Source organism: Panthera pardus, unplaced genomic scaffold (genome assembly GCF_024362965.1).
Source record: "Panthera pardus isolate Hobbes unplaced genomic scaffold, ASM2436296v1 HiC_scaffold_17, whole genome shotgun sequence".
Classification (NCBI taxonomy): Eukaryota; Metazoa; Chordata; class Mammalia; order Carnivora; family Felidae; genus Panthera; species Panthera pardus.
This window is the reverse complement of record NW_026526732.1, coordinates 9,199,354-9,226,922: the sequence shown is the minus strand read 5'-3', so window position 1 is coordinate 9,226,922 and position 27,569 is coordinate 9,199,354. Positions and strand designations below refer to the sequence as shown.

The 27,569-nt window shown below is 47.9% G+C and overlaps 1 protein-coding gene and 1 long non-coding RNA gene across 6 annotated transcripts in view; one reads left to right on the top strand and one right to left on the bottom strand.

The window, feature by feature from the left end:
- Positions 1-22,973, bottom strand: part of LOC128777619 (uncharacterized) — a 31,340-nt gene extending 8,367 nt beyond the window's left edge. Inside the window, exon 1 of the long non-coding RNA XR_008422830.1 lies at positions 22,863-22,973. This is a non-coding gene — a long non-coding RNA (uncharacterized LOC128777619). The remainder of the gene's footprint in view (positions 1-22,862) is intronic.
- SYTL3 (synaptotagmin like 3) overlaps positions 1-27,569 on the top strand; it is an 81,334-nt gene that overhangs the window by 48,492 nt on the left and 5,273 nt on the right. For 4 of the 5 annotated variants that reach the window (XM_019412690.2, XM_019412689.2, XM_019412688.2 and 1 more), the window contains 4 exons: positions 5,915-6,049; positions 17,435-17,613; positions 22,847-22,949; positions 26,877-27,047. In XM_019412690.2, coding sequence (XP_019268235.2) covers positions 5,915-6,049; positions 17,435-17,613; positions 22,847-22,949; positions 26,877-27,047 — 588 coding nt within the window. The remainder of the gene's footprint in view (positions 1-5,914; positions 6,050-17,434; positions 17,614-22,846; positions 22,950-26,876; positions 27,048-27,569) is intronic. The other variant, XM_053904310.1, reaches the window with a different exon arrangement.

Below are 27,569 nucleotides of genomic sequence, written 5' to 3'. Positions count from 1 at the left end.
CAGTAGATCTGGGGCAGGTGTGAGATGTGGCATCTCCAGTGAGTTTCTGAGGAGCTCTTGGGTGAGCAGGTTGCGGCTCCTGGCCCCTGGGACCTCGCTAGATTTAGGAGGAGGCGTCTAGAGTGTGTGAGATGCATTTGGAAGGCCTTTGAGACGCCAAAGGGCCAACAGGCGTTCGTTCCTGTTGGCTCCCCAGGGTCTACACAAACACTGTTCCAGACACCATCCCTGAGTCAACAGACGGAGGAGAGGTTCACGTGCATTTAGGAACCACTATGTTCCAGGCACGGTGGTGGTTATTACGTACTAGCCACGTTTAGTTCTTGCAGAAATACTGAGGTGGATATTGTCACTCCCATGATGAAGATCCAGGATCTGAGTTTCAGCGAGAGGGTAACCAACCTGCCTAATGTCACATAACTAATACAATGTGGAGCTGGGAGTAGAGTCCAGGTTTGTAGGTTCTGAATCCTAAACTTGGAACTTCCTCATTATATGCCCCACATAAGGAGGACAAATGAGGGCCCAAATCCTTGGGATGGAGCCCCTCGGATGCTAACACTCACTAAGGTTACCAGGCACTGTTCTTCGTGTAAAGCCCTTATAGATACTAAATCCTTACGACAACCCTGTGAGGTCTGGGCTATCACTGTCCCTATGAAAGATGAGGGACAAAGAGGAAAGAGACGACCAAGGGGGTAATGTGGTCGGAAGTGTCAGGGCGAGGCAGAGTCTGTCCCAGACACCACACCTGTGACGCCTGCGGGAAAAAATGCCAACAGGGTTTGTGGACGGCATGTTTCTGCTTCCGATGCCTGTGCCATGTGATAGGGCATCCCAGGTTTCCCAGGCTTAGTTTCTGGCCTCCCCTACTGCATGTGCATGGGGAACGAGCCTGCTGGGTAATTGCAGGGTTGTCTGATGGGACAAGGGAGCTTGAGGGTCGAAGCGAGGAGGAGCAGGGGAGGCCATGGCGAGACAGCCCCCGCCACCTAGACGCTCTGCCACTTGCATCCCGTTGACTGCCATGCTCTTGAAGCAACACGCTTTCTACTTTTTGCAGGCATTCTGTCTCCCCACCTTCCTTGAGGATATGGCTGTTTTGGATCAATGTAGCCAAATGTTTATAAAGTACTCAGCAATCATGGCATGATCTATAAATGCTAAATAATCACAGGGTTGACATATAAAGAGTACATCTTTAAATAGGACGTTTGTCAGACTGCAATTACACATGCCCTCGTTGGTGAGCTCATAAAACTTACACTCACATTTCCATCGGAACACCTCGGAGCATTCTGCCAACCTTAAGCACACCACGCGGTGCCCTTTGGAGGCAGGGGGTGTCAGTGCCCACTTTGCAGGTGGCTAGACTGAGGCACAGAAATAGGAGATAACTTTCTTAGGACCGCGTGGTGACTCTGAGATGATAACTGAGAAAACGGCTCAGGATGGCTTCTATGTCACTTCTCTGACCATTAAGCATGCACCGCATGTTCTGGAAATGCTCCCGTAAAGACCCTCATTTACCCATGTGGGCCAGGATTCTTTAAGAGGTGAACTCTCTCCCCTGTCCTTTGAAACTTCCTGTGCATCCCCGTGGGATTTTATTGTGCATCGTATTAATGTGTGGCTGATCTATATTGGCCGTAAAGACCCTGTTAACCAGGAAGGAAACACGAGAAGCTGTTGGGAGGGGCTGTCTCCGAGGAGTGGGACAAGGACGGAGGCGGGGAAGAAACCCTTCCTTTCATTCGGTGCCCCTTTATGTGAAGTTTTCCCACGTCCTGTGAAATCTGAAGAAACCATCTGCCCCCAGGGCATGGCGTTTCTGCATCCTTCTTTCCCCCACCTGCTGGCCACACGTAAAGGCTGAGCAGCCAGAGAAAAGGGAGGCAATGGCATTGAGTTCAAGGATGAAAACACTTGGTCTTAGACTTGAGGGCTGTTGACCCCCTTGATGGTCCCAGGAGAGGCGGCCTACCTCTCGGCCGGGACAGGATGTTGCTCAGAGCACGATTGTTGGCCGAGCCCAGCCCCGGTGATTGTCTGAGACCCTCGAATGCAGGCTTGGTGGCAACAGGTGCTCTCCCTTTTCACATTTAAGATCAGCTAAAACAAACAGTCCCACACGCATGAATTGTATGGTTCCAGGGAGTCCATAATTTGATCAAATCGAGCCTAATGTTTATTGATCTTTCAGCGTATAATATGAAACTTAATAACTCTGTACAGAGTAGACCTCATTCAGGGCGATCATTTTTCTCTGTAATCTGACCCAAACTAGATAGCTACTGAAATACATTAAAAATCACAGGGGAAATAAATGCCTTTCTCAATGTCCTCGATAGGCTTCCATCTGAATCTCGATGCCCTTTCACAGGGCACTGAGTCTGACAGAGTCATTTAGATCCTTCAGAATTTACCAGGGAAGAGGTGAACGCCAAAGTTCATGTGGATTCCTTAGTCGAAATAGGGATGTTCTTCAGAACAGTGTCAGCTTTTCTAATGATTTCAAAATATTTATATTGGCACTTATGTTTCATTAACGTTTTTTCGGAATCCTAACATATTTGGAAACAGTCTTCCCTGGCTATGAATTTTTTTTCCTGGCTATGAATTTGACATGCCACATGATCGCTCTTATAAAGATAGTTCTTTGTCCCTTTTCGGAAACTTCTGTCATCAGTTTAAAAAAAATGTTTATTTATTGTGTGAGAGGGAAGGGGGAAGGGGCAGAGAGACAGACAGAGAGAGAGAATCCCAAGCAGGCTCCATACTCTAGGCGTGGAGCTGGATGTGGGGCTCAGTCCCACAAACCGTGAGATCATGACCTGAGACTAAATCAAGAGTCGGACACTTAACTGACTGAGCCACCCAGGCGCCCCTGTCATCGACTTTTTGTTTTTTTTATGATTTAAAAACTATGTTGCCTTAAAACTGGATTAGGTGGTTATATATTGAACGCCTACGTGTTACAAAGCTGTATATTAATATTTAGCCCATTTTATTCTTTCTGTCCCATTCCGACTGCTGCCTTACAGGCCGTTCCAAATGGAATCTTCCACCTCCTCCAAGGCCCCCCCGCCCCGCCCCGGACACAGTCAGAAGGTAGAGGCCTTGCCGTAGGAGAGCCCTCTGACTACTTCCTCCCGCTCAGTTTCTCTGGATCTTTAGCCGCCTTTCCTCCTGCCTCAGGAATGGACGTTCCTTCCCGAGATGGAGCCCTCCCCTGGGGGCTGGGTTCATTCTCCTCGCTCTCTTCTGGGACCTGCTCCATCAGCTCACCGCTTCCCCCGCTTCTGTTTCTCCTCAACCTGCAAGTTAGCCCTGATCCACCACCCCCCCTTAAAAAAGAAAAACAGCATCTTCTGAAGGATCCCCTTCAAGCTGCTCTTCCACTTCTTCATCTCAGCCCAAGTCCACAAAAACGTCCTCTGCCCTTGCCCCCCATCACCCTCCCTCCTGTTCACTCCTACCTTCCGTGCAGTCGGTTCCCTGTGCCAGTGCGACACTGCTCCCTGCGGCGCCGCCAGGCACCCCTGATTGAAAAGCCTGCTGGCCCATTTGAGCATCACCCTCATCAATGACTTTGTCACCTTTGACACAGTTGACCAGAATTCCACTCTTTTCTTTAATTACAAAAATGGCTTTATTGCTTGTATGTATAATAAAACCTAGGCCTACACACTGATGAAAGTTTAGAAAACACAGACGAGGAGGAGGAGGGGGAGGAGGCAGGAGAGGAGAAAAATCAAGCAAGCGCTGAGCCGGCCCAGTCACTTGGAGCACACAGGTACACTCACTTTGCAAACACGATGCCATGCTGCACACCCACTTCTGTTACTTGCTTTCTCGAGAATCTCTAACTTTATATTTTAATTTCTTCCCTGTCAATACATACATATTGTCATTGTTTTACAGCTATTTTTTAGGGCTTTTTAAAAGTGATTATTTATTTGGAGAGAGAGCATGAGCGGGGGAGGGGCAGAGAGAGAGGGGGAGAGAGAGAATCCCAAGCAGGTTCCCCAGTGTCAGTGTGTAGCCCGATGCGGGGCTCGAACTCATGAACTGTGAGATCATGACGGGAGCCACCCGGGCGCCCGTAGGACTTTTAATTCATGCTGCGAGATTGCCCTCCTCTGAGGTTGACTCAGTTTACGACCACCAGAGGGGGAGTAGCCTGCTTTTCAGCACACCTGCTGGCACCAAATGTTATACTTTTTTAAAAAAATATTTTTGAATGTGTATTTATTTTTGAGAGAGAGGGGGGCGGACAGAGAGAGAGAAGGAGACACAGAATCTGAAGCAGGCTCCAGGCTCTGAGCTGTCAGCACAGAGCCCAACGCAGGGCTCGAACCCATGAATCACAAGATCATGACCTGGGCTGAAGTCGGCAGCTTAACCGACTGAGCCACCCGGGTGCCCCCAAATGTTATACTTTCTATTTTAATATTTGCTAATTTGATAGGCCAGTTTAAAAAATCTCCATTTCTTTAATTTCAGGTGAGCCTTTTCTCATACTCTTCTCCTTTTTGAACATCCTTCATGCCCGAAATCCTCCCCTTGGATCTGCGATTCTTCTGGCTGTCTCTTCCCCTGGGCCGGCTCTTTGGTGACCCTCCTCCACCAAGCTACCTGTTCTCTGGAAAGCCTGACACAGCAGGAATCTGGCCTCTTGAGTCTCTTTGGTTGCGTGGGTCATCAGCAAGTCTAGGAACATGCTTGATACTTGACCATCAGCATAGGCCCACCACTCACGATGCCCCTCCTTTGAGTCTCTCCACAGCCAGCCTTGAACCTCCCACTCAGGTCCTACTTCCGCTAAAGATCATCCTGACACCCCCTTCTGCATAAGCTCTCCACCCCCTCTTTCCCATGGACTTGGCTTGTGCCTCCATTTCAGTGGTGGGTCTATTTCCTACCAGCAAGGTGAGCCCCTGGAGAGCGGATGATGCTTCTTCTCCCCCCTCCCTTCTCCTCTGCCCCCCTCTTTCTGCCCCAGGACTTAGAGCAGTGGGTCAAAGATAGGATCGCTTAACAAATGTCTGATGGAGCTGAGCTGGCGTTCTGGGGATCGAGAGCATGAACAGTAATTGGGAACTAATCATTTCCTCCACTTATTCTCTAATATTCTCAGTCTTTCGTTCCTGAGAATTACAGCTATGATGCAAATGTTACATTTGTTATATTTCCAAGTTCCACTTCCAGCATCAAAATGTAAAGTCTGGATTCATAAACTTTGTACTTTCAGCCAGGAAGAGGTTTCCTACCTTGGGCATTGTGTTTTTGGCTCTGTGCTAGCCCTGTCCAATAGAAGCTTCTAATCACGGCCACATGTGGCTGCTGGGCACCCGAAATGTGTCTCGTGCAACTGAGGAGTTAAATTTTTTTAATTTTAGTTGCTTTTAACCAATGAGAATTTAAACTTCTATAGCCACATGTAGCTAGCGACTAGCACATTGGAAAGCACAGCTCTATACATGATAAAAGGGGTACTGACTATTTTATAAAACTTAGAGACATATTTTAATTTTCCCCTTTTTTTTAATGAGCACATTACAACTAAAACTCTGATAGGCTAAATATCGTATTTCATGTGATTAAATGCAGGGATCGCTATTAAGGCCAACATGTGGACTTGATTTTTCTTTAAGACTTACTAATCCATAAGTGACCCACCCACCACCGTTCATGAATATCCCAGTGCTTGCTGATGCCTGCCCGGGGCCCTGCGGGTGTGTGTGTATGCATTTATTCAAACGGAAGCGTGCTCTCTTACTCAGCACCCAGAAGTTTGCATATGAGTGCCGTCAGGTCAGAGATGCAGGCTCTGCTCGTTGAAGTCACCACCTTTGAACAAAATCACACTAGGATACAGACTCTGTTGTTAATTCCGTGTTTCCTTTTCCAGAAGCCAAGCACACCAGATATTCTGAAACCTCTCAACCAAGAGAGTCCCAAACACCTTACTAACCCTGTTTCGAAGCACGAGGACGTCTCATCCAGGCCAACGCCCAGCACTTTGTTCTCAGGAGGCTTGAGACACGTGAGTCTCATCTAACACTCTGGACACCTGATGTGTGGCTGTCGCCATGATGTCGGACGGGGTTGGTAGGCGGGGGTAGGAGGGAAGTGTTGTCTTGTGGCATAAACTGGAACGTGACAACAGAACTTGGAGGTAATATTTTACTCAGACTGGGAGCTGGGGAAACGGGCTATATACTTTGATGGTTTTTCTTTCATACAGATAGCAATGAATAATAAATAACGGCATATTTGGATGAGCAGTTTTTACTTTCAATGAGGTCAACGTATCAAATATTTCTCTTACAATTATTTCTGTGTCTTGTCTACCCACAAGTCATGAAGACATTCTCTTGTTCTCTTCTAGAAACTTTAGAAAAATTTCATTGTTTTGTGTAGGTCTGTGCCCCTGATCATTACTGTTTGTGAATAGTATCGGTTGAGGTTCATTCTTTCCACGTGGACACCCAGTTATTCCGGCACCCTTTGTTCACAAAACGACTCTCATTTCCCCATTGACTTTGGTATCTTTGTTGAAAATCAAGTAACCGTGCAGGAGTGGGTCTTTTTTGGGACTCTTCACTCTGTTCCTCTCATCTCTGTGCTCTAGCCCAGACCACACCGTCCTGATTACTGCAGGAAGTCATGAAGTCAAGTTTCCTAAGTCCTTCAACTGTGCTTTTCTTTTTCAAGATGTTTTAAAGGTTGGCTCTGTTGCTAGGCAAGCCTTTTATTCATTCCTTTGTGGCTTCAAAAACACTGACGGAATGCTTACATTAGCCTCAAATTGTGATATGTGGTGTGACAGAGCCTTGGGTGACAGGTCACGAGGCCTTGATCACTGTGATAGCTCTTTACCTTATTAAATAATCTTAGACGGGCGCCTGGGTGGCTCATTCAGTTGGGTGTCCGACTTTGGCTCAGGTCATGATCTTGCGGTTTGTGAGTTCGAGCCCCATGTCGGGCTCTGTGCTGACAGCTCGGAGCCTGGAGCCTGCTTCCGATTCTGCGTCTCCTCTCTGTGCCCCTCCCATGCTTATACTCTGTCTCTGTCTCTCAATAATGAATAAACGTTAAAAAAAAGTAAAAAATAATAATAATCTTAGACAATGGCAGAAACTCTCCAAACTTCTGTGTCCTCATCAAGAAATGGGTATCAAGCCTGTTCTTTTTATTTCACTGGATTGTCTTGAGAATCAAAATGCACTCATTCCATGCTGTATTATAGTGGTTATGAACTCAGCTTCCAGGGCCATCTGGGTGGCTCAGTCAGTTGAGGATCCGACTCTTGATTTTGACTCGGGTCATAATCTCACGTCTTAGGGGTTCGAGCCCTACGTTGGGCTCCACACTGATGGTGCAGAACCTGCTTGGGATTCTCTCTCTCTGCCCCATCCCTGCTCATGCTTGCTTGCGCACTCTCTCTCTCTCTCAAAATAAATAAACTTAAAAAAATAAAAAGAACTCAGCTCCTAGAAACCACCTTCTTGGTTCACATTCTAGCTCCTATAGTGTGACCCAGAGCAAGTCCCTTAACCTCTCTGTGCATTGGGGTGGTTGTGTTTTTATGGAAAATGATATTCACTTTAGAAAACAATTAACTTACCCCCATCCTATCTACATGAATATCTGGTAGAACATTACAAAGTCATGGCAAAAGCAGGCCAGACCCGTGTGCTGAATAGGTAACATCCTAGACTCAATCTGCTAAATGCTGGCAGCTCCCAAACCAGCCCTTCACTGAGTGGTCCTGCCTCTTTCGGAACCACTGCTGTATACCCTCACTACTCAAAATGTGGGGCCAGCAGCCCTGGCATCACCTGGGACCTTCCAGAAATCAGAGTCTCTGGCCCCATCCCAGACCTACTGGGTCAGAATCTGCAATTTAACAAGAGCCCCAGGTGATTCATATGCACCATGAAGTTTGAGAAACACTGCTTGAGCTCTAGCAGTTTCAAACCTGAGTAAAGTATGTCATTTGTTAAGGATTTCTTAACAGTCAAGGGCCATGCTGTCCACTACAGTAGCCATTAGTCACATGTGACTGTCGAGCACTTGAATTATGGCTAGTCCGAAATGAGTATATAAAATACACACTGCCCAGGAGCTGATTATAATGTTTTTTGTCAATTACATCTAAATAAATAAAACACACACTGGGTTTTAAAGACTTATGTAGGAAAAAATATAAAAGGTGTCAATAATTTTTATATTGACATATGTTGAAATGATAGTATTTTGGATATATGACATTAATGAAATGTACAGGCATACCTCCTAGATACTGTCACTTCCAGGCCACCTCAGTAAGGTGAAGATCATAATAAAGTCAAATGAATGTTTGTTTCCAGTGCATATAAAAGTTATGTTCACCCTACACCCTAGTTGGTTTCAGTGTGCAATGACATTATGTCTAAAAAAAACGATGTACGTGCCTTAATTAAAAAATACCTTATTGCTGAAAAATGCTACCCATCATCCTTTGAGTTTTGAGTTGTAATCATTGATCACAGATCTCCATAACAAATATAGTAATAATGAAACCGTTCGAAAGATCGTGAAAATTACCAAAATGTGACACAGGCACGAAGTGAGCAAACGCCGTGGTTAGAACGGCAGTGATAGATTGGCTGGAAACAGACCCTCAGTTTGCAAAACACACAACATCTGTGAAATGCAATAAAACCAGGGATGCCTGTATTATTAAAATTAATCTCACCTGTTTTTAAAAAATCGGCCACTGGGGAATTTTAAATATTTTTTAAGTTTATTTATTTTGAGAGAGAGAAAGCACACACACAAACAGGCAGGGGAGGGGCACAGAGAGAGAGAGAGAGAGAGAGAGAATCCCAAACAGGGTGTGGGCACAGAGCCCGACGCAGGGCTCGATCCCACAAACTATGAGAGGATGACCTGAGCTGAGATCAAGGGTCAGACACTTAACTGAATGAGCCACCCAGGTGCCCCTGGAGAATTTTAAATGACAGATTCAGCTCACATTCTAGTTCTGTGGAACAGCACCGGTCTGGGTACCGTGATTGTGCGTTCAGTGGCACCTGGGATGATCTAACGTGGAATTACCCAAATGTGGCGTCATGTGCCTCTGTGCGCTTCCTGGGAAGAAGGTTCGTGTTTCCATCAGTTCTCAGACAGGTCTGCACACCCACACTGGTCAAGGACCGGGAGTGAAAAGCAAACTCGGTTCACACAAGTTCTTCCCGGGAGCCTCCGAGTCCCAGCGGGGGTGTAAACACCTGCCCCCGGGGAAGAAACGACCCTGCGCCCTGGCCCTCTGCTTCTTGGTGCCTTTTCGTTCCAGAGACTGAGGTGGTGAGAGCCTCGGCTGGCCGGGCCAGGAGGCCTCAGAAAGCTATGCTTGAGGGTGGGTTAGCCCCTTTCTTCACAGCTGGGTGTTGTAGGTGCTGGAGAACAGTTCAGCGAGGTGGAAGAGCAGAGGAAACGCTTCTCTGAGGGTGAGATAGGCGAGGATGGTTCCAGAACATTCTCTCATTGGGTTCAACCCTGCGGTGGGTCTGAGACAGGAAGAGCTTTTCCAAGATTCTCTGCAAGGTTTGCCCCTACTCCAGCCGATGGAAGGATGCCAGCTAGCTTGAGCTTTTTTAAAAAGGCTGGTCCTGAGGGTGACGCTAGGCTTCTGGTAGAGTCCAAGGGGCAGCTTCCCCAGAACTGCCCAGGGTCCCACAGACTAAACTCTAAGCTCCTCCAGGGGCCAGAATCATGTCTTTGGGTGCCCAGAAACTAACACATAGGCACGGACATGAGCTAGGATCCACCCCATGTGGTCCACGAGGCCCCACACGACTTCCCACACACGCCCCACCTGCCCCCTTGCTCGTTCCACACAGCCGCACTGGTCGTTGAACACGCAAGACGCAAGCCTGCCCTGGGGGCATTTCTGCCCTCTCCCATGTGGCACCACACCCATTCACTCCCTTCCTTTAAATCTTTGCTCCAAGGTCACATTGTAGGCGGGGTCTACCCCCTGCCCTGTCCTGCCCTCCATCGCCCTTACCTTCTCTCTGTTACCCATATTCTTATCACCTTCTATAGCTGTGTAATTGGTTTATCTGTTGTTTGTTGTCTCCTGTAAGTCCCACGTGCCCAAGCAGTGCCTGACCCTGAAGCAGCACTCGGTAAACACGTGCGGAATGACCGTGTTACTCCTACCCGGAGCTCTGGTTTCCTGAAAGCCTACTGTGTGCTAACGACCGAGCCAGGTGTCTCCTCTGGCAGTCGTTCCCACAACCATCTGGTCAGGTGGATGCTATTGTCCCATTTCACAAATGGGAAGACAGGTTCCCAGAGGTTAAGGCGGCTCACTGAGGTCAGACGGTAACCGCTGAGCCCTGACTCAACACCCAGAGCCGCGCGAGTCAAAGCCCTGGGGTTCCGTTGGGCTCTCCGATGGAGTGGGTTTCCTGCCCTCAGTCCCTGGTTCAGCTGCACTGGCCTGGGGCCGACCCGCACCTAGAAAACCTCTCGGACTGCTGGGAAATGATGCTGTGGCAAGGAGACGCGGGTGAGTGTGTTTGTCTCTCTCTGTCCTTCAAACTACACTGCAAATTCAACTGGGCTCCCCTTCGTCCTTTCTTCTAGTGGGCTCGGATGTGTGCCCTTCAGGTTCTCCTCGTGGAGTTGAATTATGTGATTAAACCTGTTCCTTTAGGCTGAAGCAGTGTTTGAGGAAACGAAACTCCCACAAAGCAAATACTGATTATTGCTTCTTGCCCAGAGATGTTGCCTGTTCTTCCGACAGACCTTGAGGCTAAGAGCCAGGAAGTTTGGATAAAGCTTACCAAATCTCTACTTACTACAAAAGGAGAAAGCCAAAGGGGCAGTAAATAGGGGGAAACACTCAACCTCCCAGGTAGTTAAATCAGTGCAAAATGAAAGCAAGCTCTGCTTTCGGGTCATTTCAGCAAATTTTAGAAGTGATACAGGTCCATGTTGGCAGGGGTATGGAGCTAGCTGCAGGCATCTTTATAAACTCCTGGGGTCTGCGGGAGGGCATTTACCTATGTGTATCAAAAGCCTTGAAAATGCCTGTTCTCTTCAATCAAACAATTCAGTTACAGGAAATATTCTTGAAAAATTATCATGAATGTTGCCCAAAATGTGTGTACGTGGATGTCCAGGGAGCCTTGTTTATAACTTTTAATTTTGAAGAATTGGAAACAACCAAAATATTCAAAATAGGGCAATGGTTAAATGAATTATGGTATATTGATTCAGAGGAATACTTTGTAGCTATTAAAAAGAATGTTGAAGAATATTAATATAGAAAATATATGCTGACAAATGAAAATATAAGGTTATAAAATAGTATGATAGCAGCACATCTTTATAAAAGCAACATGATTCTACTATAGACTTTGCAAACCAAGTGGGAGGATTATACCCAAATTTGACCCTGGAATGATGGGGTTATGCTTTTTTCTTAAAATTTTTTTGGGGGCTCATGTGTGTTTTCTGTATTTTTCCTATAAACATGTAATATTTTTGGAGAAAAAAAATAAGTTGTTAAAAAAAAATAAGTTCAGGGGTGCATGGGTGGCTCAGTCCATTAAGCGTCTAATTTTGGCTCAGGTCATGATCACATGGTTCATGGGTTCGAGCCCTGCGCTGGGCTCTGTGCTGACAGCTCGGAGCCTGGAGCCTGTTTTTGGATTCTGTGTCTCCCTCTCTCTCTGCTCCTCCCCTGCTCATATTCTGTCTCTCTCTCTCTCTCTCAAAAATAAATAAATATTTTTTAAAAATTAAAAAAATAAGTTCAGTTATCAGAAGTAGAACTTGGTGGAGTGAAGAAATACGTTAACATTTTAGCGTTCCCACAGGAAAACAAATCCTACCAGAGTTCCTGTCTGGTTTTTAATTTTGTTTATACTTATGTTTAAAAAAAGCTAAAAAGGAATGCATTTATATCAGTGTTTTCAAACAGCTTACACTTTTCCTGCCAGAAGGTGTTGTGATTGGCAGGCGTGACAGTGGAATACTGTTTGGAAGCGATAGTGAATGAACTCAAACCACAACGACCACATGGATGAATTTAAAAAGCAGAGTATCAAGAGAAAGTCAGTTATAGAGGAATAGGTACCCAGTAGGATTCTAATTATATACATTCCAAGCTCAGGCAAAACTAACCAATATATTGTTTGGGGGGATCTAATACATCTGTACTAAAACCATAAAGAGAAACGAGGATGATTAACAGGAGACTTCGAAACAGCATTTACTCAGGGACAGAAAAGAGGCACTGGACAAAGGCAGGGCCCCGGGGCACGTCTGAGGTCCTGGTTATGTTGTTTTACTCCAGCTGAGTGGTGGGTACATGGATGTTCATTTCATAATTATTATTTAACTATATCAATTATATGTACTTTTTGATATAGTTTTACAATAAAGAAGGAAGAAAAGAGAAAAGAAAAGGAGATGATTTATCCTGCTTACAAAGGGCAGCCACATTGTCTGGCATTTTCCAAATGGTAACGAATGTTCTATACTTACTATGCGTGGGGATGGTTCTAAGTCTCCTTATGTATTTATTTTTTAATATATATATATATATATATATATTTAATGTTTACTTTTGAGAGAGAGCGACAGAGACAGAATGTGAGCAGGGGAGGAGCAGAGAGAGAGGGAAACATAGAATCCGAAGCAGGCTCCAGGATCTGAGCTGTCAGCACAGAGCCTGACGCAGGGCTCGAACCCACAATCGCGAGATCATGACCTGAGCCGCAGTCAGACGTTTAACTGACTGAGCCACCAAGTGCCCCTCTAAGTCTCTTTAGATGCATTGACTAGTTGAGCCTCATCCAAGTCTTATGGAATAGATCCCCATTTTACACATGAGGAAACGGAGACTAGAGAGGTTACGAATATGGTTCAAGATCACACAGCCACTAAGTGTCAGGGCCAGGAGCTGAATGAAAGCCTGTCAGGCTTCATTGCCACCATTTGGACCACTCTGCAGTAATGCTCTCAGCGTGTTCTCGGTGATCAGGACTTTTTCTTTCTAAAGTATACGGTTGGCTCTTCAACAATGTGAACCTTAGGGGCATTGACCCCCTGTGCAGTCGAGAATTAGTGTATAACTTTCAACTCCCCCAAAACTTAATAGCCCACTGTTGACCAGAAGCCTTACTGATAACACAAATGGTCAATTGACACCTATTTTGGATGTTATATGTGTAATTACTGTAAACTAGAGGGCGCCTGGGTGGCTCAGTCAGTTAAAACGTCCGACTTCGGGGGCGCCTGGGTGGCTTGGTCGGTTAAGCGTCCGACTTCGGCTCAGGTCATGATCTCATGGTCCGTGAGTTCGAGCCCCGCGTCGGGCTCTGTGCTGACAGCTCAGAGCCTGGGGCCTGTTTCAGATTCTGTGTCTCCCTCTCTCTCTGCCCCTCCCCTGTTCATGCTCTGTCTCCCTCTGTCTCAAAAATAAATAAATGTTAAAAAAAACAAAAACAAAAACGTCCGACTTTGGCTCAGGTCATGATCTCACAGTCCGTGGATTTGAGCCCCGCCTCGGGCTCTGTGCTGACAGCTCAGAGCCTGGAGCCTGCTTCGGATTCTGTGTCTCCCTTTCTCTCTGGGCCTTCCCTGCTCGTTCTCTCTCTCTCTCACTCTTTCTCAAAAATAAACATTAAAAAGAAATTTTTTAATGTACTGTAAACTAGAGAAAGGTAAACGTTAGGAAAATCATAAGGAAGAGAAATCACATCTGTCGTACCGTCCTGTGCTTACTGGAAAGATCTGCCTCGTTCAAACCCATGTTGCTCAAGGGTCAGCTGTAGCTGTGGTTTCACTTGACCCCTCCCGTCTTAACTTGGTAAAATAAGAGGGCACGGAGCCTTGCTCGAGGTCACGGTAGATAACGTGTGCCCTTCAGAGAAAACCACTGAATGTTCCCTGCCCGGCTGGAGTAGTTCTCCTTTGCTTTCGCTCAGATTTCCTTTCCTGTCGAGGCCCAACAGCACTAATGGCTCCAGGAAAAGTCAGGCTGAGCTCGTAGTTGCTCTTCTGGGCCCGGACTTCTTGGTGGACTCCATCTGCTGTTCTTAGCTCCCGTTCTGGCTGGCAAGGGAAAGAGAACCAGAAAGCCCTCCCGAGGCAACAGTGGCAAAGACGTAAATTATGTCAGGGATGTGGTTGACCAGAGGATGTGCTCTGCTGTCTTCTCACGATCTGAGACTGCACGTTTCCTCCTGAAGCAGGCACAGCAGCTGACTTGCTCAGAGATCCTACCAGAAGCTGGTGGCCCAAGGAGTTAGGCCCCCCAGTCCACTTCCAGTCCTACCTCTGATTTCCTGGGCAACCTTTGGGTGCGTCCCAGCCGGCTTTGACCTCCGTGAATGTACTTATGAAATGGAGGAGGAGTCATTCTAACGCTTCCTGGATGCGTTATCACTCTGGGCACCGAGCTGGGTGAGCCAGGGGCAGCCCTCTCCGGACCTGTTCCTGAACAGCTGCACACACAGCAGGGCGGGCCTCACGGCTGCTGTGAGTGTGCAGGGATCAGGTCTGCCCTGTTTTGTCCCCTGGGCCCGAGGTGTTTCTCTGGGTAGCTCAGTTACCGACTCAGATAGACCATTTCATGCCTTCTCCAGTTTTTTTCAAGACTCTTTCAGATATTCCACCCTGCTTTACTTCCTCATTTTGAGCAAATATCCCTTTTTACTTAAAAAAAAAAAAAAAAAAAAAGAAGGGGGGGTGGGGAGATGGGTCTGGGTGGCTCTGTCGGCGGAGCGTCCAATTTCAGCTCAGGTCAGGATTTCGTGGTTCGTGGGTACGAGCCCCGCATCGGGCTCTCTGCCGTCATTGGGGAGCCACTTCAGATCCTGTCTCCCTCTCTCCATGCTCTCTCTCAAAAATAAACATGAAAAAAAGAAAAAAAAGAATCTGTTCAGAATTGCCTAATTCTCCTGATACCAAAATTAACCTCACTGTGTCTGTGCCCAACCTACTCTCCTTTCCCTCCCGAATGGAAGAAGCCAGCCACCCCGGCAGTATCTTGGGGCCCCTTCTCTCTTGCCCGTTACTGTTTCTTCCATTAAAGATAGCATGTCTTTTCATTCTCTGTCTTAGCGATTTTTGTCTTCGTCTTTGATTTTCAGCAAGTTTGTTATGTGCCGACATGTAGTTTTATTTAAAAATATTTTTCCTCTGGCATCTGCAGTGAAGTGACTTAAGGAAGTTCTACAAGATTACGACGACTACCCAACCAACCGAGTGAGTCGTCTTACTTAGTTCTACATATGGCTCTTTTCAGGCACAAGACCACCTACCCCATCGTGCCAGAATATTTACGTAGAGCACTTTTAAATCAAAGTCCTCCAAGTGCTTTCTCTATCCCCTCCATAAATATTTACCGGGGACCCTTTGGTGAGCCAGGCCCCAGCTGGGTGCTGGAGATACGGCAGAGGGCAGGAACGTGCAGAGCCCCACGTGCTAGGAGCTTCCAGTGGCTTTCAGTGGGTGTGACCCGCCTCCAGAGAGAATGTACTTTTGCTTCCAGCACACAGAGTGAAGGTCAACAGTCTTTATCCATCTGGTGTCCAGCTCGTTTGAAGCTGGGTTTCAGTCTTTGTGAGGACTGCTCCATTTCGAGTTGATTCTTCCTCCTGGGAAGGAAGCCGGTGGGGGAGTCCCCACGGAAAGTCTGGAGGTCTCCAAGCCCCTCCTCTGTGGTGGTCTTCTCCAGTAAGATGAACTTCTCAAAGCATTTTTAAGCTTCTCAGCTGCTCAGTGAGACCTTCCAAATCAGCAAAGCCCTTGAGGGGAAGAGAAGCATCTAGAGTCCGTCTCGCTGTGTCTCGCTTAGGTGCGGTTCCCCTTTCTCTGTGAACCCAGCTCAAGTTCTGTGTGCCTTTCAGGGCCCTGGACACCGGTGTGTGTCTCTCAACCCTTTGCTTGGCTCCTGAGCCCCGTGGCTGCTGTGTTTTGCTTGACTTCCCTGTCTTCCTGCTCTGCTTGCAAAGGGACAAATGCCTCAAAGGGAGACCGACCGCTCAGAAGGTCAGGCTCACGGCCACACTGCCCTTCTCTAGTAGCGTGGACCCCTCTCCCTGGCTGTCTTGGTAACTCTACAATGGCCAGGAGGCTGCTTGTGATTTAATTCAGTTTTCTGTCTGTTGCTATAATACAACTTAGTCTGACGTGGCCCAAAGTGAGCCACGGGACGAATGCCATTTTAATTGTCAGAACTTTTTAGCACCTGCGATCCACACCCCTGTTCTGCTCACCAGCGGAGCCCGCCTTCCGCCGAGCGTCCCAACCTGTCTCTCTTCGCTGCTGTGCGCCTCATTGCTTCATGCTGTCTCCCCACTCCCTGCCTGTCTGGATACGAGATTTCAAGATTGTGTTCCATTCCAACAATGGTGTGGATGTGGGCGGCTGAGCACCCAGCTGCCCTCCAGAGCCGGTGACGGGGTGCGGCGAAGTTGGTTGTGTTCTTGACGTTAGTTAACTCAGGTTCGGGTCCTCCGATGAGCTGTTGGTTTCGTTTGGTTCGGCTCGGCGCTCTCTCTAGCGGGCGAGAAAGCCCCGGACTTTCTTCTTCGTTTCTTTTTGGGATGTTTGACGGTGTGGAGGAACTTGTTGGGAATTAGAAGTGGGAATCATTTTTTTCCCCCTCTATTTTCATAGTCAGCACTGAGATTTTGCATGTGAATGGGGCAAATATTGAATTTAACAGTGAATTTAACAGTGATACAGCAGTTCGTTTGTCTTTTAGGCACAGGCGTCCCACGCTACCTGTCTATGTTATGTAAGCTCACAGCGTCCTCACTTATGGTGGCAGTTTTGCTTCTCATTTTAGGTACCCATAAAAATCGAAACACAATTACTCTTGTTCTTGACTACATACTTCACACGTTTCATTCCATTTACTCCTTACTGTAACCCAAGGAGACTAGTATTAATTTTTCCATTTAGACTTGGATGTCGCTCCCTTAGCAGAACAAGCCTTTGAATCTAGCCCTGTGGGACTCCCAGTCATGGTGCTTGGCAGGCCTGCTCTCTGGCTCTCCACGTGGCTGTTCCTGCCATGGGTATTATCTGCTCTCCTGAGACTTATCTTTGCAGAATTACAGAGGAGATCAGCCACTTCATCCCAATTGATTTGTGTTAAAGAATGAGATTGTGTAAGCTGGGCAAGACCAGACTTTCTGAGGATTTCTCATCTCCTTAGGAAAGAATGTGTGGCAACTTATTTTGGCAAAGTACAAACTGGTGTATTATTAACTTACTGTGAGTCAGGATGCTTGTTTTGTGTGATTTTTTTTTTTTTTTTTTTTTTTGAGATCTTGAAGCCAGAACTGCCAACAACAACAACAAAAGGATTAATTGTGAACTAATTTATTGTATCTGTCATTCTTGATTTCAGGCAAGTCTACTTAGCATTAACAGCACTTGTACAGAGATGGGAAATTTTGACAATGCTAATGTCACTGGAGAAATAGAGTTTGCCATTCGTTATTGCTTCGAAACCTGCTCTTTAGAAATATGCATCAAGGCCTGTAAGAATCTTGCCTATGGAGAGGAAAAGAAGAAAAAGTGCAATCCGTAAGTTTCTTTTTCTAAGTTTTGACATTAGATGATAGGCATATTGGGTCTAAAGTTTATATAGAAAAGTAAAAGTCGAAAATAAACCAAGACAATTGTAAAAAACAAAAACAAAAACTAAACTAAAAAGCCATAACAAGAATTATTTTAAGGCTGCACTAATTCAAACAATGTGCTATTGATGCAATGATAGATAAGTAGGTCAACTGAGCAGAATCAGAGGTCCAGATGCAGACCTAAGCTATATTTGGGAGTTTCTAGGATCAAGGGGCTATTAGAAATCAGTGTGGAAAAGATGAATGTCAATGCATGCTTTTGGGAAATTTGACTTCCCATACAGTAAAAACCAAACCAAAAACCTGTCTCACACAATCTGGAAACAGATTAAAGATTTTTTCCAGGGCACCTGGGTGGCTCAGTCAGTTGAGCGTCTGACTCTTGATTTCGGCTCAGGTCATGAATCCAAGGTCATGGGATCGAGCCACGCATTGGGCTTTGTGCTGAGCCTGGAGCCTGTTTAAGATTCTCTCTCTCCCTTTGCCCCTCTCCCCTGTGGTGCTCTCTTTCTTTAAAAAAAGGTGGGTTTTTTTTCCCAATTGCTATGAAAGGATATCACATTAATTTTTAGGGTGCATTTCCCTGATTACTAAGAAAGATGAGCAACTTAGACACTTAGGGGTCACCTTCTGTGAGCTTCCCATTCCTATCTTCTGCCATTTTTCTATTGGGTTGTCATTTTTGTCATTTATTTACAGGAGGGTGGGAGTTTTTTTAAACCCATTCTTCATTGGTTATGTGTATTTTGCATATCTTCTACTTGTTACTTGTTTTCTAACATTGTTTATGATAGCTTTCCATGCAGAGAATTTGATGTCCAATTTATCAGTCTTTTCCTTTAAAATGTCTGCCTGTTGAGTCTGCAGAAACACTGAAGGTTATAAATCTCTTCTTCTCTATTTTCATCTATTAGAATGTTTTCATACTTAGATCCCTTCACATTACAACTGGAATTGATTTTCTGTGTATGGTTTAAGGTTAAGGACCACATCTTTGTCTTTCTCTTGCCTTCATGGGAAACTTTGAGCACAGTTTTTTGATAACCAGTTAGGGAGGGGGGGATAGATTGTTGGTCCAACCAGACTCTCCTCTGCTCTGAAACTTTCAGGGTAGACACGAAGCACAGATGAAGTACATCACTGTTGCACTCATGGTTCTCCAAAACAGGGTCCTTCTTGTCTTGCTGGTGTCTTCTGTTACCCCCCAACTTATACCTTATGCTTAGGAAACCTGGAATAGTCGTGGTTTCAAAGCTATCGCCCTGACTTTTCCAAACAGAGGCATTCCTCATGTTTGTTCTGGGACTGCCTTCCCAATGCCACTGCTACAAGTAGCAACCCTAATCCTGTCCGTTTTTCAGACTCCAGTCCAGTCAGAGACATTTACTCAGCCCTTGACTGTGCATGCATGCTGGGCCTCTGCTGTAATTCTCAAAAGGACTATAGTGAGGTGGTTGAGAGGATGGGCATTGAACCCCGGTCCACCATGTATGCAGTTTGACCTTGGACAAGCCACTCAACCTCTCGATACCTCAGTTCCCTCACTGTAACATGGGAATAATAATAGCACCTACTTCAAAGGATTGTTGTGGTGTTTCCCTGAATTTGCCCGTACTGAGCCTTCATAACAATGTCTAGAACATGATGAACACTCAACAGATAGGAAGCAAGTGAGACATGAAGTACACAGACAAGTAGACCTAAAAATCCACAATAGGGACCCCCTTGAGGTTTGGGCCAAATACTCAGCTGTTGACACACAGGACAAGATTTCATGAGGTCTGTCACAGAGTGGCTGCTGGTGAGCCACTGGGTGTGGCTCAGTGCTGGGGAAGATGCGAGCTCTGAGCAGCCAGAGTGGAGACTGCTAAACACCCAGGGCAGTCAGGGAGACACAGCAGTAGGACCTGTCCAGCCCCGGAGTAAGGGCTACTGTAACTCACCCCAGCTGAGCAAAATCAAACCTTGCCAGGGGCAAACTGACTTGCCCATCAGTGAAATGCCTGCTAGAACAAAACTCCATGCTTTTTCAAGGAAAAATAGCCCAGAGAGGATTCTGGGACAGTGGCAGGGTGGGAGGCACCAGGAATCGGTCTCCCTTTGCAGACAACAATCGCTCTGGTACCATCTGTCCGATGTAACTATTTTGGAACTCTGGAGTCTAGTGAAGGCTGGCAACTTCCAGGGGAAGCCTTGGATGGGACATCGAGGTCAATTTCAGTCAATGTCAGTTCTTAGCAGGATAGCAGCTATCCATCCCTCACTCGCAGCCACAGCCACGCCAGTGTTCCTGGAGCAGCTCACACATCTCTCACAGGAGTCCACGTGGGATATCTGTCCTCCAAACATCAAGGATCTGTGCTCTGACTGCAGGTTGCCGCTTCTGATCACAGAGGCACAGACACAGAGGTGGGCAGCCATTACTGTATCTCCTCCAGTTACTGGGATCCAAAGGAGGTCCTCAGGGGAGTTACCCACAGATTTTTCATCAGCTACTATAGAGGCCAGAAGGCAGTGAGGAAATATATTCAAAGTACTAAAAGGAAAAAAAAAAAAAAAAAGCTGTCAACCAAGAACCCGATAGCCAGCAAAGCTGTTCTTCAGGTTTCTGTTCTGAAGCAGATACTAAGACATTCTTGGATAAACAAAAGCCAAGGGACTTTGTTAACACTAGAAATTTCTGTCTTGCAAGAAATGCTCTAAGGGGCCCTGCAGGATACCAGACAGTAACTCAAAGACCTACAAAGAAACAAAGACCTCAGGAAAAGCAAATACACAGGCAATTATAAAAGCAAGTATTATTTAACCGTGGCATGTGCTTCCACTGTTTGTTTTCCACAAGACTTAAGAGACTAATATATATATTTTTAATTATTCATCTCTCACTGTTGCTGTAACTTTCGTTTGTAATTCCACACTGTTTTTAAACTAAGAGTGGAATGCATTTAAAGGAATGATTAGTTGGTGACTTTGGTCACGCAGTGTAGAAAGGTGCGATTCTGTGACCTCGGCAATGCACAGAGGTGGGGCTGGCACTATAAAGAAACCGAGGGGGGCGCCTGGATGGCTCAGTCCCTTGAGCATCGACTTCGGCTCAGGTCATGATCTCGTGGTTCGTGGATTTGAGCCCCGGGTAGGGCTTACTGCTGACAGCGCAGAGCCCGCTTCTGATCCTCTGCCCCCCTCTTTCTCTGCCCCACCCCCCCTTCTCTCTCAAAAATAAACATTAAAAGAACATCTACAAAAAGAAATGAGAATGGAATTTAAACATTTCACCACAAAATTGAGCTAAATACAAAGAATGAATACAATAATGCAGGTAGTGAGGGACACTGAGGCTAGAAGATAGAAACAAATGGCAAGTGACAGAAGGAAGTCCCTCCTTATCAGAGTTACTTTCAAATGTCGATGATTTAGAGACAGAAATTGTCAGAATGGATAAAAACATAGGAGCCAAAGGTTGCCAGGGTCAGGTTCTTGGGCCCGACAACAATAGAAACAAGGCTGGACCCCACAATCAAAGTACAGGCAAGGCTTTATTGGGGCCGCAGCTCGAGCTGAAGAGAGAGACGGCACTAACAGAGCGGTTGGGCTGATGGCCTTGTGCAGGGAAGAGGCTGGCCTCACGAAACAGGAGGAGGGGGGGAGCAGGGGAGGCCCCTTTCTACAGAGAAAGTAACCTCATCCTGATTGGTTGGAAGGCAACTCAGGCTGCTTGTTGGTGCTTTTTGGAGCTGGGGTCCTCTGCTTTAAGTCCAGCTTGTACATGGGGCCACATCCTGGCTCCACTTTGCAAGGGAAGCAGTTTAACAATTGCAGCTGACAGGGGAACGTGGGTGGCTCAGCCGTTTAAGCATCCGACTTCAGCTCAGGTCATGATCCTCATGGTTCGTGAGTTCGAGCCCCACATCGGGCTCTGTGCTGACAGCTCAGAGCCTGGAGCCTGCTTCGGATTCTGTGTCTCCCTCTCTCTCTGCCCCTTCCCGCTCACACTCTGTCTATCTCAAAAATAAACATCAAAAAAACAAAAACAATTGCAGCTGACAGAAAGTGCCCGAGGTGCACAATCTTTTGCTTGGGGCTAGTTCCCAGGGACCCTCAGTGTCTCACAGCTCTGTGCCCTCTACAAGAGACTCCCTCGGATCCAAAGACAGAAACAGAAGATCTTCCATGTAAATAGTAACCAGAAGAGAACAGGAGGGGCTGTGCTAATATCACACAAAATAGACTTTTTTTCAAAAATTTTTTTTACTTATTTTTGAGAGAGCATGAGCCGGGGGAGGGGCAAAGAGAGAGAAGGGGACAGAGGATCCATAGCAGCGAGCAGCGAGCCCAATGTGGGGCTCCAACCCACGAACAGTGAGCTCGTGACCAGAGCCAAAGTTGGTCACTCAACCGACTGAGCCACCTAGGTGCCCTACACAAAATAGACTTTAAAGCAACAAAGATCATAAAAGATAAAGGATGTTATATGCTAATAAGAGGTTCAGTACGGCAAGATGTGACTGGTCTGTTTTTGCTTCGGGAGAGTCAAGCCTGTGGGGAGCGCGCCTGGGGATGGAAGGGTCCTTGCTGTTACCAAAACTGCCAGAGCAATACCAGGACAATCTCGGGACCTCCCTGGAGGGAGGGGTCCTTCTAGACAGGATTTCAGGGGATGGGCAGAATGCGGGTGGAGAGGCCCCACAAGGGAAAAGTAAAGTGTGAGGCATGTACTTTCTATTTCCACTTTTTTTTTTTTTTTTTGGCGGGTTGGAGGAAGCAATCAGTGGAGGGAGGACGAGCTGGCACGGGGCTTCCACACCCAGGCGGATTAGAGAATCTGTCACTCGTGTAGCCTCAGCAGCCCAGCCTCTGGTTCCAGGATTGTTACCAAATGGCGAGGAATGAGCGATGTAGATTCTAGGGGTAGGGCGTGAGGAAAGCAGGGGAGCTTCCCACCCCCAGGAACATTCCAGAGGATTATGGCCAAAGACTGTGTAAACCAGAAGCTGTATACCCAGCACTATCATTGTTCCCTGTCAGGGGAGGCCACCAAGCCCTGTCAACCTCAAATCCACCGAGAAGCAGGGTACAGAATATGCTGATGTGTGATTCTCCTCCTCCTGATCCCTTTGTCCCCCACCCCCACCCCCTGGTTGAGCTTTCACCCTGTCCTGTCTGCGTTTGGCCACCAGGTACGTGAAGACCTACCTGCTGCCTGACAGATCCTCCCAGGGAAAACGCAAGACTGCAGTCCAAAGGAACACCGTGGACCCAACCTTCCAAGAGACCTTGAAGGTACTTGCTGGACAAATATTCACATGCTAAGTCCCCCGTCCCAGGCTGGGCACATGGGGCCAGAGTTCAGCAGAGTGTTCTTCGAAACTCTTGAGTCAGTTAAACATAAGTAACAGACACTTGTACGTTTCTGCAGGCCTCTGTCAATCAGTGACAGGTCCGTAGAAACTAAATGGCAGCCTTTGTACAGGAAAAGTGCAGAGTCTGCTGGACTTGAGAAGGCATTTGATTAATGATTTCTGAGAAAATGGTGGAAAAGAACCTGGCTGCCTCCCAAGCTCTAAAACTGGTTTGTCCTATTGAATTTTTATGACTCTCAGAGAGGGACTTCTAGGCCGGGGACCCTGTGTATTCCTCTGCTGAGTTACAATCTTCATCAAAGTGCTCCTTTATTGTAATCACTTGGCAACCCCAGGCAGCTTCTCTTATGGAAAAAAAAAAAAAAATAGTCATCTTAGGAAAAACATCGTACAGAGGAATTGTTTGGATTTTCACTTTGGTGCTGAGAAATCACGAGTTGTGATGTGGGGCAGAGCTAGAAAGTGACTCTGGGGATTTGGGGTCGACAGGTGGAGATGACGTCTGGCATCGCTGAGAGCTAGATGTGGGAGGCTCCGTGCTAGAAGAACAGTCCAGATGCGCTGGGCCATACCCAGTCAGCGCTGGGCATCCCAGGGACCCCGTTGTTAAGCCTGAACCAGGAGAGGGCCTGATTTGCCTTCCTTGGCAAGTAGGGACACTTGTGAATGCCCAGCCAGGAACCATCTGGCCAGCTGACATGAGTCCCATTTGTTAAGTAATAAAAGCCACTGTTTTCTGTGTCCCTGCTGTGGCCAAGTATTTTCTATACCCCCTGAGCTAGGTATCGCAATCCTCGTTTCCCAGTGGGGAAACCGAGGCATAGAGAGTACTCAGAAGGACAACTCTAACTCACAAGGGACTAGCAGACCTCCACAAGATTTATGTTCATAGGACTCCCCAAAGGATGGTTTTAAAAATTTTTTTTAATGTTTTTATTTATTTTTGAGAGAGAGAGAGACAGAATGTGAGTGGGGGAGGGGCAGAGAGAGAGAGGGAGACACAGAATCTGACAGAGCCCGACAGGGGGCTCGAACCCACAAACTGTGAGATCATGACCTGAGCCAAAATCGGAAGCTTAACTGAGCCACCCAGGCACCCCGCCAAAGGATGTTTTTTTTAAAGTAGCCTGTGGTTCAGCAGGTGTGGGTGGGGCTTAACGGATCACCGGTCTAGGACCCCTCTGGTACCAAGTCGCTAGAGACTGGTCTTCAGGTGGTTTTGCTCACATATCTGCTGACAGAGTTTTGAACAGCTACGTACCACCTCACACATTGTAAGTTCTTATCTAAAACCACGTGTTATAAGTTTAAGGTGTTTTGTACTAAACAGATAAATATTTCACATTTCATGAAATGAGACAGAGGAGGATTGACTATATTTTAGATAAATATATAGTTTGATTTTCAAATTTTTAGCCACCTTATTCAAAATGCACACAGGGGGCGCACCTGGGTGGCTCAGTCGGTTGAGCGTCCGACTTCGGCTCAGGTCATGATCTTGCGGTCTATGAGTTCAAGTCCCGCGTCAGGCTCTGTGCTGACAGCTTGGAGCCTGGAGCCTGCTTCAGATTCTGTGTCCCCCTCTCTCTCTGCCCCTCCCCCACTCATGCTCTGTCTCTGTCTCAGAAATAAACATTAAAATAAATAAAATGCATGCAGAATCTCAAAGAAAACACCTAAAATTTGTATCCGTTGGTTCTACCCAGTAGACGGTAAATGTTTCGGTTGTCCTGGAAAACTTTCCGGATACACTGAAGAGAATCCGTGTCCCTCATCTGTCTCAAATCAGAGCATCCTGACACGGGCCACGCCTTACTTTTCACAGAAAGGCATGTGAGGCAGCAAAGATGGGGGGGAAGAGAAGCGGAGCAATCATTGAGAGTTTTCAGAAATCAGTGTTTCGGATGATCTCTGTGTTTAGCACTCGGGAGGTTCATCCAACCGTGGGCAAGACACCGAGAGAGCCTGGGGTGTGAGAACTGTCCTCCGCCAGTTTCAAGAACATTCCTGTGCAAACTGAGGATCTAGAAGCTGATCCTCAAGGTTTTCTAAGCAGAAGGGAAGCCGTCCTGCACCCCACCTGAAGACCAGTGTAGGGGGCCGGGGAAGGATGGAATACGACCCCTAATCTGGGAGGTGTTGGGTGCCCCCGGACAGCGGCGGTCTGCATTCGTGGGGCTGGGCGCCCAGGGGAGGCTGTAGCAACCCCACGGTCTGCCAGGACCTCCTCGTGGATGTACCATGGCGATGGGAACAGGTCTTGTTTGCAAAAGCGACTTAGTGGACCAAAGGGAGCAGTCGCGTTGGTCGCTGGGGAGGAGGGGCGCTCGTGTGTGAGCACCTGAGAAGCAGGTCTGCGTTCCCGAGGGAGTGTAGGACAGGGCTTTCCGCACACAGGGTGGATGGAGATCACATGGGGGACAGTCACCTGCCCTCCCTGGGACGATTCTTTCTCAGAGGGAGCAGGTGCTGACCGTGACCGGCTGGACGTGTGGCCGTGAAGGGAATAACCAGGTTAACTTAGAGTTTAAGGACAGACTGGGGAAGGAGTGCAGGGCAGAGTCAGAAACGGACCATGGACTTGAGGGAAGACAGACCGAGAATCAGCCCAAGGCAGTAGAGGGATGTGGCTTCTGACCACAATGGGCGCTGATAATCCCAGAGGGAAGAAAAGGGGGGGCGAGGGCAGAAGGCAGCCCGGCCTGAGCGGGGGCTGTTCACTGGCCTGGGCCCACTTCCCCTCCCTCTCGTCCATCATCTACCTGGAAGGGCACTAAGGGTGGTCAGGAGACGCGACTCAGGGAAACGTGCGCGGCTGCTGTAAGTGGGTGTGAGGGTCCGCCCCACAGTGTGACAGGAGCACACCCTCAACACGCTGTCGCGGGGGCAGCACAGGGCAGAGAGCAGGCTCCCGAGGTCTGCAGGGCAGATCCGAGGTCTGGCCTGCTGGGCCCCCAGTGAGGAAGCCCTAAGACTGGCTGTTGCCCCTGTAAATTGGTGAATGGCAATACTCACCTCGGGTGCTCCCGAGGGGTAAGGAGCAATGTAGCTAAAAGTCTGGTGGCACACAAGGGTTCAGTAAAGTTTGACTTTTGTTGTTATTGAGAAAATCCAACAAAGAAGCTTGGAACAGGCTGTCAGAGGCTGAGTGGAGTCAGCGGCTCTTGGGAAGCCTGGCCGTGTCCCTGGCCTTCGGGAAGGGGCACAGGGCACCCTCACACAGGGTCTTTGGCCTCTAGTCCCCGTGGGGGCAGAAGCCCACCCTCACTGGAGGGGAGGCGCAAGCTTTCTTGGCCTCCGTCTGGGCTGAGGCTTCTGCGGGGGGGGGGGGGGGGGGCAAGGGGAGGATGATCAAGAAATACTGTGTGACCCTGAGTGCTGGCATGGGCCCGTCTAGGCAAATGCCCATGCTAAAAACTCATGCTTTACATTAAAAAAACCAACAACAGCAAAACCCAAAAACCTTGTTTTCAGTATTTTTTGGACAATCCTGGCCAGGCAAGTTCAGATCCTAAGCTGGGACAGATCTCGACTTGAGCTGGATGGGGACTTTCATCCTTGCCTTGGGGACAGAACTTGACAGCGAGAGAGGACTTAGCAGCCCACTCTTCCCGCCCCGCCCCCCCCCCCCCCCCCCCCCCCGCCTGGGGCTGAGCACAGGCCACTTAGCTGGGGAGGGGAGGAGTTGGTCTGTGCTTGAGAAAGCAGAGACACCCCTCACCCCCGCTCCAAGCTGCTCAGCACATCCTGACCCCATCAGGACCCCGGCTCCAGCCTGTGGGAGGAAGGCCCGTGTGGCCCGGGGGGGGTGGGGGGCACACTGACCGCCTCTGTTCTGCCTCCACAGTACCGGATGGAGCCCGCTCAGCTGGTGACCCGGCGGCTGCAGGTCTCCGTGTGGCACCTGGGCACGCTCACCCGGAGGGTGTTTCTTGGAGAGGTGACCATTCCTCTGGCCACATGGGACTTTGAAGACAGCTCGACACAGTGTTTCTGCTGGTATCCGCTGAGGGCCAAGGTGATGTGTGGTTTGGGACTGAGCTACCCCACTCCCACTGTGAAAACGAAATCCATTCAAAGGGATTGGAGAAGAGAAAACCTACCAAGAAACCTTGGCTGTGACTCTTAGATAGGAACGTCCCACGGAGGAGAGGCTTCATATTGCGATCTCCGGGGTGGGGTTGGGCTGAGGGATCTTTACCTGCTCAGGTTTGTGCCAAGTACCCGAGAACCCCTTCCTCAGAGTAGCCCAAACAGCAGCCTGGGTCAGGTCTCGGGGTTGAGGCCTCCCCTGCGGGCCACATGCTGCCCCTGAATTCGGGATCACTTGGTTTCAGCAGGGGAGCCCTTGGCTCCCTGCTGCTGTAGCCAGAGTCCACTGCCTGCACCAGTCAGACCGCCCCCTGTCATGCAGGCTGTGAGGTATTGTTTCTAGATGCCCGACCCAGGAACTCCCAGAACAGTAATAGCTGAAAAAAGCTGGGCCAGATGCTCTCGGCAGGGCCAGGGCTGCCCTGACCAGCAGGGATTTCAGGGCGGG